Here is a 14,330-nt window from a genome sequence, read left to right as displayed (position 1 = left end):
TTTGTAGTATCTTTTAATTCCATAGCATATTCTAAAGCATCACATAATGGGAATGAAATACTTCTGAAGTGGGTAAACATAGCTGTAATATATATGCAGTGAGGGCCTATTTTTGGTGGTGATAATTCAGGCAGGAACATGGCACTAATTGAAAAGAAGCAGGCAAAGAGATTTTTAAACCCACCTGAAGAGGCTAAAGATATGTTGGTTTATCCATACCTGTGATTATGCAGCAATTTCTCAGCACAACAATAAAGTGTCAGCCTAAATTATGCATTTATGTCCGCAGCGATGTTTGAATCTGAGTTAAGGTGAGATTAATACACCTAATATTTATAAACATTAAAATGGTGCCTCAATTCTTTCTATGCTTCCCTTTTATTAAAAAAGTAAAATACAACATTTAGAGCAAAAGTAACAGATATAATTCTCTTCAAAAATGGTCTTTATTTATATTATAAGCATGTTCCTAGTGTTTATGTTGCACATGGTTATAGTAAGGAATAAGAAGTGTAGGAACTGAATTAACAAGCAACTATTCTTTTTATTAAATACATTTGTTGCAGCACTCAGTGCTCAATTAAAAATATTTGTTTAAAACCTCCACAGGACTTTCATCCAGATTTAAAAATAACTTAGAAACTAATGGCAGTGAACCTTTCATAAATAAAAATGAAGCTACCTCATCCCGAAATATATTTTACATACTGATCATTTTTTCCTCCAAATCCCTTTGTGGCTGCATCAGCTTTTGTATTAACTATTACGGGGGCCGGAACTGTTGGTTCCCAACGCACTCACTTTTTGCACATGAAGGCAAACAATTTGGTTCCAGAGGTCAGAAACAAAGAATACAAGCAATGGCATGGTAGCCCTGTGGATCTACTCTTGGTTTTCTGCGAGGCACACAAGAGACACGTGCGTGTTTTGAGGGAGTGCTGTTATGATCCAGCACTAATTGACATACTTCTTGGATATGTCCATACTTCGTTCCCAGAAAGACTGTCAAACGCCCTGTTTGCAAATGATTAGCAATTGACCATTTGGTGCCATGCAATGGCAACCCAAAGACAGCAACTCCTTGCAGTATTTCCTCTTTTAACACTTGTGCAGCTCAGGTCTAAAATAGGCTTGAGAATGATCTCTGCCTCCCACTCTTATCGTGTTCTGAATCTTGGAGACACTGCACCACTAAAACTGATTAGGTTTTTAATCGAGCTCCAAGTTGTTTTTCAACTGTTTTGGCATGGTTCCAAGTCCAGCTGAGGTTTGACTTTGATTTCTCATTTGTAATTTGCTCCTTGAAATGACTCCTGAATTTTGCGCAAGATTATCACGAATCCTACTGCAAACAGGGTGCATGGAATTCAAGACAGACAGCCCACGGATCATTTGCCTCATAGACTAGTTGCTCAGCCATATGAGATTTGGTCCTTTATACCATTCTCATCATTGGTAACTGTCTATCAATAACTTTCAGATCTGAAATTTGAATTAATTCAAAGCCCGATTAAATCATCAGTTTCATATAAATCTCCTGTCCGTGTCAGTGGGCTCACCAAGGGAGTTAAATTAAATTAAGAAGCTGATCGAATTTAATTTGAGGCTTATAATTAGGAACGTTGGTATCTTGAATACCAATTATGACAGCTAAGCAGTCATCCTGCAAACTGTTCACAGAAGAAAAGCATTTAAAGTAAATGCAGATGTTAAAATTTAATAATTTAGCATTATTGTTGTTTAGCGTCAAAAAAGAATAGGAAATGGAGTAGGACATTCAGCCCCTCAAATGTGTACTGCATTTATAAGTTTTGGCTTCACAAGCTCTCAATATATTTCATCCACTGACAAAATTCTCAGTGCTGAAAACTTCAATTGGCTAAACTTCCACAGCCATTTCTTTATACAGAATGAAAGATGCTGGAAATTTGGGACAATGGAAGGCAGCCACATAGGAGTGGGCAAGGACAATGGAAGACAGCCACATAGGAGTGCACAATGATAATTACCAATCATCTGCACGCTTTGGATTTATAAAATTGGTCTGGAATGTTTATTTTATGTTGGTATTGGTGTCTGCATTGTGGCCAAGACAAAACTGTGGTGGTCAGTTACAGAGGAAAGATAAAATATGGGAGTGTTGATGAATGGGGAATTGATCAGGCTGTTTTGTCCTGGATACTGTTGAGTTTTTCAAGTGCTCCTGAAACTGAACTCAGCCAGTAAAGTGCAGGCTATTCCATAACACTCCTAACTTGACATGTGATATTTGTGCAATCAGTGAAAACCTACATAACACAAAAGCCTGCGATCCTAATGAAATCACAAGCTTGCTGCCCTCTGGCAAGAAAGAAACGAAGTGTCATTAATTCTGTTTGAATAGAGAGCATCAGTAATTTTCCTTACACAATAGTGGATGGCAAACTCCGCAATGTCGCAAATATATCCATCTTGCATAGCTCTGAAGTTGCAGTTATGGTTACAATGGTAGCAGATTTCTGAGAAGACGATTTTACAGTACAGATATCTGATACTGTTCTTTGCTGAGTTTCAGGTAAGACAATTATTCCCTGAATATGTCAGCGGTTCAGCCTCCTCTTGGCAGATTCTCTGCATTTCAGCCTGGGATCCCTACCCCTTGCTCTTTTAACAACTGCCCGGTTCGACATGCTCTTGGTTCAATTTCCTAATTAAGCTGTATTCCGGGGTGAATGCCTACTTGAACACTCATGTGTGAAGAAATTGGCTTGCATAAATATTGTTTCCTTCAGCATCAGCCATAAATTCCCTGCACACTTTCTTAATTTTAAGATAATTCTAGGTAACACAAAGATTTCACAACAACAGCAACAGTCAATAACAATCAATCAATCAGCAACGAGCATGAAAGTAGTTGATATTCCCCTGACATAGAGCTGGTGGGGAATCATTCCTTTCAGTCTTTAATGATTAGGAGACCAAACTTGCAACATTACTCCCAAGTGGCAGCACTGGCAACTTTTATACCTACCTTTTTGTCTGAAGTAATAAGTCTGAAGGCTTCTGTAACTTGCTGGGCTGTTGCTCCACCACCCACATCCAGGAAATTAGCTGGAGTGCCACCATGAAGTTTTATAATATCCATGGTTGCCATAGCCAGTCCTGCACCATTCACTGTGTTTAAATTTAAAAAAAAGACGTTTAATTAGCTGGAGCAATGCACTAATACTTATGCACAAAAACAGTAAGTAAAGGTTAAATTGTATACTGGTTTAGTATACTGCAAATTATGCATGATTTGGAGATGCCGGTGTTGGACTATAACCTGGTGTTGTGCAAATTATGCAATGAGTGAAAAGATTTCCTGTGGCTTTGTACTGTGACAAATTTACTTTATAAGCAATTACTTCTCAAATTATTTTACTGAACAGAGAATGGAAGAAAAAAATTGCATCTTATTGTAAACAGAAGAACTTTACTGCTGCTCAAAGGAATAAGCTACAGACACTTCTCACTATAACATCAAGAAATGACTCAAATACAATTTGCAGGGAGAAAACTATACACAGCTCAATAAACACCTGAAGCAATGGCAAGATTGCCTCGAAGAAATGATACGTTGGCATTGAAAGTTATTATAAATTAAATACAGAGAATAACCCCACAATGAAAATGACTGGAGGAAAGCGTGTTGGAGGGATTGTGGTGCAGAATGCTAAATGACACCAGACAGTCGGCAGAAGGGCACATACAAGATATATGGCTGGAACTGTTAATATCACATTTGTTCCCAGCCATTTATAAATAATAAAAATATTATACATAGAATAATAAACCCAATTATTCTGTTTTAAAATAAATAGCTGAACAGATCATGGTAAAACTCTTAGTTTGTGCTGTTCACAGACTGTCAATTGATGCATTACAGTTATTCTTGATGTTCTCAGCAGGGAGGGAGAAGAGGTGAGGTGGGGGGGGGATAAATCATCACAAGTCCCTCCTTTTGAACACTGGTTCTTTCCAAAAAGGGCTGGTTTAAGAAAGTTGAGACTTAGTTGTAAAAGTACTGTAGTCAATAGTTCACAAAAAAGTTTACATATAAGCTATCCATGAACAGCAGTTATTCATGAAAGATCCGAGAGTGATTCTAAGACAGGAATAGTTAACCTTGGCAAGAAGGGTTGCAGAAAGATTTGATGAGATGGTTAAAATCCTTCAAATGTCTTAATCAATATTATTTCCATTTCAGATCCTTTCCTACCCAAACAGCCTATGTTGCCATCTAGTCCAATGTAGTTAAGATCTGCCTTTGCTGCCTCATGGTCTCTTTCATCTTCTTGGGACCAGTCTTGCAAATCAAACACTTGTTTTTGGCGGTATGCAGCATTGGAATCAAAGGTGATCTTCGCGTCCATGCACATCACTGAAAAACATGTCTTGACATTTACTAATGTACCAAGTTCATCAGATGACAAATTAAAATACAAGCATTTTCCATTGAAAACAGGTTAGAAAAGGTAATATGAATATGTGTATATATAATTTAAACAGCCACATGACTTTAAACAACTTGAGACACTTCATGGAGGTTCTAAATTCTCAAATGGTAGTCACATGAACACATCACAGTAGTATTGGTACTACTGCTAATTCAGAAACCTGACCTAATGCTCTAGAGTCATGAGTTCAAATCATACTATAGCACCTGGGATGGGAGGGAATTTCAATTAATAAATATAGAATAACAAAAATTAGAAAACCACAAGATAGACATAAGAATACATCAATTTCATTTTGGCCTGATAGGGAAGGTGTTCTGCCACTCTGACCCAGTCTGGCTTAAAGGTTACTCTAGGCTCTCAGTAATGGGCTAACTCTTAACTTTGAAATGATCTAGCAAGTCACAAAGTTGAATCAAGCCACTCACGACAAAACAATTTCTATCCAACCAAGTGTAAGGAAGCAATGAACAGTGAAGAACAACTTACTGATATTAAAAACTATGACCAGCCCAAACCAGAGGGGAAAGAAAAACTGTGTGTTAACATATAAAAGATAACGCAAGATCAAAGAATGAATGTGTCTACAATTCATGCATGTATTCCATTACCACAATGAAAACAGTGGGTCAAGGTTCACTACTGCTTTCTCTGGGTTCTCGGGTTGGGAAACATTCCATGAATACAAACAAAAAGCTTTTCAAAATTTATTTATCCATCACCGATCATTACTATCTGCAATATAAGTGACAGACTGACTTAACACAGTATCCAGGTGTTATTCCTCAATTGAAGAGGATAAACAATAATTCTGTATGATCTACAGTGTCAATTTCCACAAGTAGTTTGATCACTAAATACATGACAACTTTGTGAATTCCTCCCTTCCAGAACTAAATACCAATTCACATATTTTCTTGCTCAGTTAATTTTACTTTCATTCCACCTAATATATCAGATAAAAGTTGAAAACAGGTATTTTAGCAGTTCAATTGGTTAGCAAATTGGTTAGCAAACAACTTATCTAAACCAGGAATCTTACTTCAAAAATAGAAAAATGAAGTGTCAGGATGGGCAAACTAATGGACACTCGTAAACAAACCATAGACATGAATGAAACGGACAAGCGTTAAATTCAGAAGTAGGCTGAGCAGCTTTAAAAGTGGATCAATCTGCAGGCCCAGGTGAGTCTATCCCAGCTGTTGAGGAAGCAATGGAAGATATATAAAGACCCTGTCAATAATTTTCAAATCTGCTCTGGTCACAGGTGACATGCTGGAAGATTGCTATCATTGTCCATTATTAAAAAAGGGATGAATCAACAACAAACAGACAGAGATCTAAGATCAGAGGTGGAAGGGTAAGAGGAGAGTTGAGAAGAATTTTTTTCTCCCAACTCAGTGGGCAGTAGGAGTTCGGAACTCACTGTCTAAAGGGGTGCTTGAATGAGAAAGTCTCATAACATTCAAGCAGGATTCAGATATTCACTTGTGCTTTCATAACCTCCATAGCTATGAGCAAAGAGCTTGAAACTGGGATTAGTATACTCAAATTTTTGGTGACCAGAAGAGAAATGATGGGCCAAATGAGCTCTTTCTGTGCTGTAAATATCCACGTTTCTACAGAGAACAGTAAGAGTTACTTTACCCATGCCTGATGAGTCTTCAACCATCGGATTTATCTCAATCAATGTGGCATCATATTTCAAGAAGAGCTCATACAAACGTACAATGACATCAGTAGCATCGTCTACCAGTGCAGCTGGGAAATCCATTTGCTGAGCAACCTAGTATATAAAAAAAACCTACTGCAAATAAAAAAAGCAAGATATTTTCTCATAAAATCATGTACAATCAAAACTAGAAAATTCTCTCAGAAGGCAGTTGACCTTATCATCTCCCCCATGAAGTAAAATCAAAGTTAAAAACAAAAATTTTGGTCAGGCTATGGCAGGAATAAACAGATGGAAAACTATTAGAAATGTAGTCATTTAAAAATGATCACACCCAACATCAAGTCTATCAGCGGTAATGTTACCAACCCTCATGTATGCGTTGGTCAACGCACAACAGAATGCCTTCACAAAATCCTGCAAATCCACTGGCAGACTAGGTATTCCAATGTCATTGTCTTCTCCCAGACAACATGCCCAACATCCAGACACCAATCAGCTGCATTTGGCAGACCACATCATCTGCATGTCTGACACAAGACTTCCAAGACATGTTCTCTACTCCAGGCTGCAGCATGTGAAGTGGCTCCTTCAAAGATTTCCTCAAAGCCTCCTGACTCATAGAAATCACTAGGCCATGATGACTCAATTTAAGAGGGTGTTCTGCACAGAAGCCAACCATTTTGAGCATCTTTGACAAGCTTAGATGGAGGTCTAATGTAGAGAGTAGGAATGTACAGAAACCTGAGCAACCCACACATTTACTTCAGCAAACCCACTAGCCCAACCTGTGGCACAGTCTTTGAATTCAGTATTAGACTACATAGTCACCAGAGGATCCACAATACTAGATTGGAACAATGTCATCCTCATTCCTAAGGAATTGCCCCAGAAAAAGAGTGGCTAGGTTCAAGTAATGCTCAACCTGGCTGCAGGAAAGGTGGAAGTGAGGACTGCAGATGCTGGAGATCAGAGCTGAAAATGTGTTGCTGGAAAAGCGCAGCAGGTCAGGCAGCATCCAAGGAGCAGGAGAATCGATGTTTCGGGTATGAGCCCTTGCCAATGCTATTATCTTAAATAATTCCATTCCTAACATTTGGAACAGGTTCATGGCAGAAATATCTTACAGGTTTAAATTTCAACCCCATCCTTTCCGCAACCTAATGAGGATTTTCTGACTTAGAATATTTCGTACTTCTTTGGCCACTGATACCTGTGCCATGCCAAGACCTCTAGATTTGTACTGATCCCCATGCAAATCATTCAGAGCTGTTACTTAGTCTTCCAAAAAAAACCCAAAAATCTTTCAAGTTGAGGAAAGCAGAAATAGGAACAGCAAATGCTAAAAATACACTACAGAGCAATCAACATCCATAGAAAGCACGGACCCATTATGGCAGCAACCTTCAAGGCGAAAAAAGGTTTGGCTTTTAAATTCAGAGATATTGATTGATTTGCTACGTGTTTCCAAAGCTTTTATTTCCTCAAGATACAGCATGGGTATAATCTTCGAGGAGAAAGTGAGGTCTGCAGATGCTGGAGTATCAGAGCTGAAAATGTGTTGTTGGAAAAGCGCAGCAGGTCAGGCAGCATCCAAGGAACAGGAAATTTGACGTTTCGGGCATAAGCCCTTCATCAGGAATGGGAGGAAGAAAGCTTCTTCAAGGAAGGCATCCTTGCAAGAGGATTCACAGTAGCTTAAAATCTGATCTTCCCCATTCCTGATGAAGGGCTTATGCCCGAAACGTTGAATTTCCTGTTCCTTGGATGCTGCCTGACCTGCTGCGCTTTTCCAGCAACACATTTTCAGCATGGGTATAATAGCATACACACTGTGGATACTGGACAAGAAATTTAGAGGCTTGTGCTAAGGATCCAGGGAAATACGTTCAAAACTCACCAATGAGTTCAATTGATTAAATAAATCTGTAATAATAAGCTGCTGTCAGTGACACTGACCATGAAACTACCAGTTTGTGGTTTAGAATTGAACACAATAGCCTTTATTGTCATGTGCATATGAATGAGTGCAGTGAAAAGTTTGTAGTGCTGTTATAATAGTGAAAAAAGGGTTAGCATGGGAACAGAGTTTAAAAAGTCCAGAATGATAGTAGAAAGTGTCTTAAGTTTCAGTCCCTCTCATGAGGCTGCGTCCACGTGCCGGCAGGGGGGCAGGGGAGTAGAAAAAGCACTACAAAGAGGAAAAAAAATTAAAAAGGAAAAAGAACTGGCAGGCAGAGGAGCGTCCTACTCTGCCACCATCTTGCCAGATTTTCCCTTTAAACCCACCTGATTCATTAATGACCTTTAACAAACGACCATAACCAGTTTGGCTAATGTGACTCTAAACAACATAAATGAGAGTGACTCTTAACTGCCCTCTGAAATTGTCAGCAAGCCACTCAGTTGTAATCAAGGCAGTCACTCACCAGCACCATTTTAAGAACAATGAGCAATAGGCTCATTTATAGGTCTTCATATTCCATAATTAAATAAATGAGAACAAATTGATTAAGCAAAGATCAATTCAGTAGCACATACTAAAAGTGGTGTTGGGAAGATTTCCTACATAATATTGTGGTGCATAAGGACTCATTGCTTCACCAATGTCCGCATACTACAGCCACTACAGGTCTCTGCAGCCTTGAAACAGACAGGAGTATGATTCAAATACAAAGGTGATTTGGAATGTGGTTGTCAAGTTCCAAATGCCATCTCTGCCTGAAAACTACATGTTATTTCTTCAACTTCATAAGAACTATACAAAAATATGTACATTTACAAGGAGACTAAGTGACTGAGAGTGATTTATAACAATGATAAATACCAATTAATAGATGCCTGGTTACAACAGTCAGACTATTCATACAATCAATGAAAAGTACAGCAGGGAAACAGACCCTTTGGTCCAATCTGTCCATACTGACCAGATATCCTAAATTAATCTAGTCCGATGTGCCAGCTTTTGGCCTATATCCCTTTAAATCTTTCCTATTCATATACCCATGCAGATGCCTTTTAAATGTTGTAATCGTACTCGCCTCCACTATTTCCTCTGGCAGCTCATTCCATACAAGCAGCACCCTCTGTGTGAAGAGGTTGCCCCTTAAGTCCCTTTTATATTTTTCCAGTCTCACCTTAAACCTATGCCCTCTAGTATTGGACTCCCCTATCCTGAGAAAAAGTGTGTCTATTTACCCTATCTATGCTCCTCACGATTTTATAAACCTCTACAAGGTCACCCCTCAGTTTCCGATGCTCCAGGGAAAATAGCCCCATTCTATTCATAATAGCTCACACCCTCCAACCCGGCAAGATCCTTGTAAATCTTTTCTGGACCCTTTCAAGTTTAACGTCTTTCCTGTAGCAGGGAGACCAGAGCTGAATGCAATATTCCAAAAGTGATCTAACCAGTGGCCTGTAGAGCCGCAAGGTGACCTCACAACTCCTATACTTAATGGACTGACCTATAAAAGCAAGTGTGCCAAATGCCTTCTTCACTACTCTGTCTACCTGTAACTGTACTTCCAAGGAATTATGTTTGTTCAGCAATACTCCCCAAGACCGTGCCATTACTTGTATAAGATCTACCCTGATTTGCCTTACCAAAATGCAGCACCTCACATTAATCTAAATTAAACTCCATGTGCCACTCATCAGCTCATTTGCCCATCTGATTAAAGTCCTGTTGCACTCTGAGGTAACCTTTTTCGCTGTCTATTTTTTAAAAAAAATTGTGTACAGTAGCATTAGTTATGCTAACTGAACAGTTATTGGATTGATTTTTAAGACATGTTTGCTTGGCACAATATTTAGCAAAATATTGGGCCTTTCTGTTCTGTTCAAGCAGGATTTCAGCTACCTTTGGTAAGTGCCTTTGGCAAGTTCCTTCGGCGCTTCTATTAAAATATTAATCATTTCTTTTTCCACAAAGGCAAGCTCATGAATAAACGAGTCAATGAGTTTCTTTTTCTCACCCAAGGCAAGTCTATAGTTAAAATAGTCAATGTATTTATTCTCTGGCCACTTAATAAAACCAGAACGATTAATTAGAATCAGCATCAGTATGGATTCTTAATGATGGGTACTTGTAGGTCTCCTAGAAATAAGTCCTTTTTGTTATGCATTTATAAGCAAGAATAAAGTTATTCTGTACAAAACCTATTAAAAATGTAATTTTATTCCACAAACTTTCCATTTGTATTGAATTTCTAAGTTCTTGAAACATCAGCCTTTGGTTGACCCACTATCTTGGGAACTAACAGTATGAGCCAGCAAAGAATGAAGACTACTAGGACACAAATATACAGGTTCTGAAACATTAAACACAGGAGCAAAACCTTGAGTTTTTTTTGCACTAAATTTCTTTGACTGTATACTGAAGCCATTGTAAGAAAATGAATGATTGGATAAAGAGAGCATTTCACTTGATTGTAATTAGCATTATTGGACTACTTGCATGTCCTGGAAACGGAGGATATATGGAATACTCTCTGTGAGAATCATATAGGCAAAAACATCATATAATAACAGAGAACTAAAATAAACAAATTAAGATGTTATAGCGAGGCGTGTTTTACCACTACCAGGCTTACTGAATTGATTCATTTAGATGTGTTAACATAAATACTGCATATTTTAGCATTATTGCATGTCTTTAAACCTTAATATAAATAAATAAAATATATACATTAAAACAGATGCACATAAATTATGTACATGCAAGTTTAAATTGTTTAAAGTGTCTTACATTCTTATCAAATATAGTGTCCCAAAATGAACACGGTTCAATATGAGAACACTTTAATTTAAGCATTGGGTCAGGCTACAATATAAATTTCAATCTTCTGATAAAGGAGGACCACAGGATAAGACTATAAGACATAGGAGCAGAAATCAGGCCATTCAGCTCATCGAGCCTACTCCACCATTCAATCATGGCTGATACGTTTCTCAACCCCATTCTCCCACTTTTCCCCATAACCCTTGATCCCCATGACAATCAAGAACCTCTATTTCAGTCTTAAGTATACTCTTATGACCTGACCTCCAGAGTCTTCTGTGGCAGTGAATTCCATAGATTCCCCACTCTCTGGCTGAAGAAGTTTTTCATCTCCATTCTAAAAGGTCTCCCTTTACTCTTAGGGTGTGCCCTCAGGTCTTAGTCTCTCCTACCAATGGAAACATCTTCCCAACATCACACTGTCCAGGCCATTCAGTATTCTGTAAGCTTCAATTACATCTCCCACTCATCCTTCTAAACTCTATCGAGTACAGACTCTCAGTCCTCAAATGTTCCTCATATGTTAAGCTTTTCATTCCTGGGACCATTTGCTTAAGCCTCAGAAGTACATCCCATATTCTAGTCCTCTCAAAATAAATGCCAACTTTGTATTTATCGACTCAACCTGCAAGTGTACCCTGAGAATCCTGGATTAGAACTCTCAAGTCTTTTTGCACTTCAGACTTCTGAATTTTCTCCCATTTAGAAAACAGTCCACATTTCTGTTCTTCTGATCAAATTGCATGATCTCACACTTTCTCATGTTGTACTCCATCTGCCATTTGTTTGCCCAGTCTACTAACCTGTCCAAATCATTTTGCAGCCTCCCTGCCGCCTCAATACCACCTATCTCTCTGCTTATCATCGTATTATCCGTAAACTTAGCCAGAATGCTCTCAGTTCTTTAATTTAGATTTTAATGAATAAAATGAAAAGTTGTCTGAACACTGAGCCTTGTGGAACATGACTTGCCACTGGCTGCCATCCAGAGATGGACTCTTTTATCCCCACTCTCTGCTTTCTGCCAGACTGCCCAGCTTTTATCCAGGCTAACACCTTACCTCTGACACTGTGGGCCCTTATCTTACTCAGTAGCCTTTTGTGCGACACCTTGTCAAAGGCCTTTTGAAGTCCAGGTAGATAACATTCATTGGCTATTCTTGGCCTAACCTGCTTGTGACCTCCTCAAAGAATTCTAACAAATTTGTCAGGCATGGCCGCCCTTTGATGAAACCATGCTGCCTTTGCCCTAATTTATTATACACTTCCAAGTATTCAGAAATCTCCTCTTTCACCATGGACTCCGAACTTGTACACAAGAGCATGTTCGGCTAATCGGTCTGTAATTTTCCATCTTTTGCCTTACTCCCTTTTTAAACAGGGGTGTCACATTAGCAATTTTCCAGTCCTCTGGGACATTCCCAGGCTCTAGCGATTCCTGAAAGATCAGCACTAACACCTCCACTATCTCTTCAGTTTTGTCCTTAAAAACTCTTGGGTGTAGTCCATCTGGTCCAAGTTATTAACCCATCTTCAGGACACTCAGTTTTTCTAGCACCTTCTCTGTGGTGATGGCCACCATACTCAGCTATGCCCCCTCAATCTCTTGAATTTTTAGGATATTACTCATGTATTCCAATATGAAGATTGATTCAAGTAATTATTCAGTTCACTAGCTATTTCCTTGTTCCCTACTATCTCTCCAGCATCATACTCCAGCAGTCCAACGTCCATCTTTGAGCCTTATATAGCTAAATAAACTCTTTTAGTCTTTCTTTACATTACTGGCTAGCTTACTCTCATATACAATCTTCTCCCTTTATATTTCTTTTTGCCCTTTGCTGGTCTTTGTAAGCTTCCCAATCCTCCGGTTTGCCACTGGTTTGCCACATTACATGCTTTCTCTTTTGCTTTTATGCTATTACTGACTTCCCTGGTCAGCCATGATTGCCTCATCGTCCCTGTACCACGGTTCTTTTTCCTAGGGATGAATTTTTGCTGTCTCCTGAATTACTCCGCAACTACCTTTCCTGCTAAGCTCCTCTCCCAGTTAATTCTCCCCAGTTCCTCCCTCATGTAGTTGCATTATTTAGCTGTAATACTGTTACCTCTGATTCTGTCCTCTCCACCACAAATTGCCTCCTAAGGGTTTCTTTATCTTAGGCTCCCTTATCAAGTCTGCCTCACTGCACAACAATAAATCTAGTATTGCCTGTTTCTTCATGGGCTCCACCAGAAGCAGCTCAAAAAGCCATGTCGTACATATTCCATAAATTCCGATGGAATACTACCTTACTTTCTGCGTTTACTTCCCTTTTCTTGTGCTCCATGCCAATTTGCAAGTGGCTCAGGCAGTATACCGGAGATTGTAACCCTTGAGGACTATACTTTAGTTTGGTTCCTAGCTCCTGATAGTCTCTGAACAGGTCCTCCTTCCTAGTTTTGCTTACGATGTTTGTTCCGGTGTGGACCACAACAACTGGATCCTCCCGTTCCTGTTCCAATATCCTTTCAAGCCAGTTAGAGATATCCCTTACTCTGGCACTGGGCAGGCAACACACTCTGTGGGACTCCTGATATGGCTTACCAAGGATACTATCCATTCCCCAAATTATAGAATCCCCTACAACTACCACCTGTCTTTTTGCTCCACACCGCTCCCCAACTTCTGCACCATGGCGTTGTGGTCAGCTGGCTCATCCTCCCTGCAGCCTTTTTCCTCACCACAAAGGAAGCAAGTACCTCGTACCTGTTGGACAACGTCAAGAACTGAGGCTCCTCTGTTCCTGATCCTTCTATCTGCCTTGCTTGCAGTCACACCCTGATGTCCCTAGCCACTGATCAAATTTGAAGTACTTAATCTACCAGGTATGACTGCCTTCTGAAATACAGCGTCCAGGTACTTTTCTCCCTCCCGGATGTGCTGCAGTGTTTGAAGCTCAGATTCCATCTCATCAATTCTGAGCCGAAGTTCCTTGGGCAACCAACACTCACTGTAGACGTGGTCACTGTGGTTTGTAATGGAATCAGCCAGCTCCCACATCATACAGCTACAGCACATCACCTGTCCAGTCATTTCTAGGACAACTTCACAATGCAATTAAAAGCTGTCTTCCATGTACTTAAATTTGATTTGAAGTCTGTAGGTGGTTTTCCAGCTGTTTGTGTAATACTGAAACAGCATTAACCTATTAGAAACAGGTGTTGTACAACATTCCAGTTAAATGAAACACCATTGCTCCTCCAGAATGCTAATGTGTGGAAAACACTAACAAATGGAATGGACTTTTCATCTCTGTGTTAAATAACATAGCTCAGCTGGATCCTATGCATTTAAGCAAGTCAATCTTTTATATCTTTCTTCAGTCTTTTAATGAAAAATCTATATTTTCTCAAC

General features: G+C 39.2%; 1 protein-coding gene across 1 annotated transcript in view; it reads right to left on the bottom strand.

Moving 5' to 3' along the window:
- The window catches only part of LOC132820214 (succinate--CoA ligase [ADP-forming] subunit beta, mitochondrial-like), a 100,781-nt gene that overhangs the window by 25,556 nt on the left and 60,895 nt on the right, over nt 1-14,330 (bottom strand). Inside the window, exons 6-8 of the mRNA XM_060832205.1 lie at nt 6,126-6,264; nt 4,241-4,402; nt 3,011-3,153 (exon numbers count right to left, since the gene is read on the bottom strand). Coding sequence (XP_060688188.1) covers nt 3,011-3,153; nt 4,241-4,402; nt 6,126-6,264 — 444 coding nt within the window. The remainder of the gene's footprint in view (nt 1-3,010; nt 3,154-4,240; nt 4,403-6,125; nt 6,265-14,330) is intronic.

This window comes from Hemiscyllium ocellatum, chromosome 11 (genome assembly GCF_020745735.1).
Source record: "Hemiscyllium ocellatum isolate sHemOce1 chromosome 11, sHemOce1.pat.X.cur, whole genome shotgun sequence".
In the NCBI taxonomy this organism is placed as follows: Eukaryota; Metazoa; Chordata; class Chondrichthyes; order Orectolobiformes; family Hemiscylliidae; genus Hemiscyllium; species Hemiscyllium ocellatum.
This window is presented reverse-complemented; position numbering and strand designations above follow the sequence as displayed.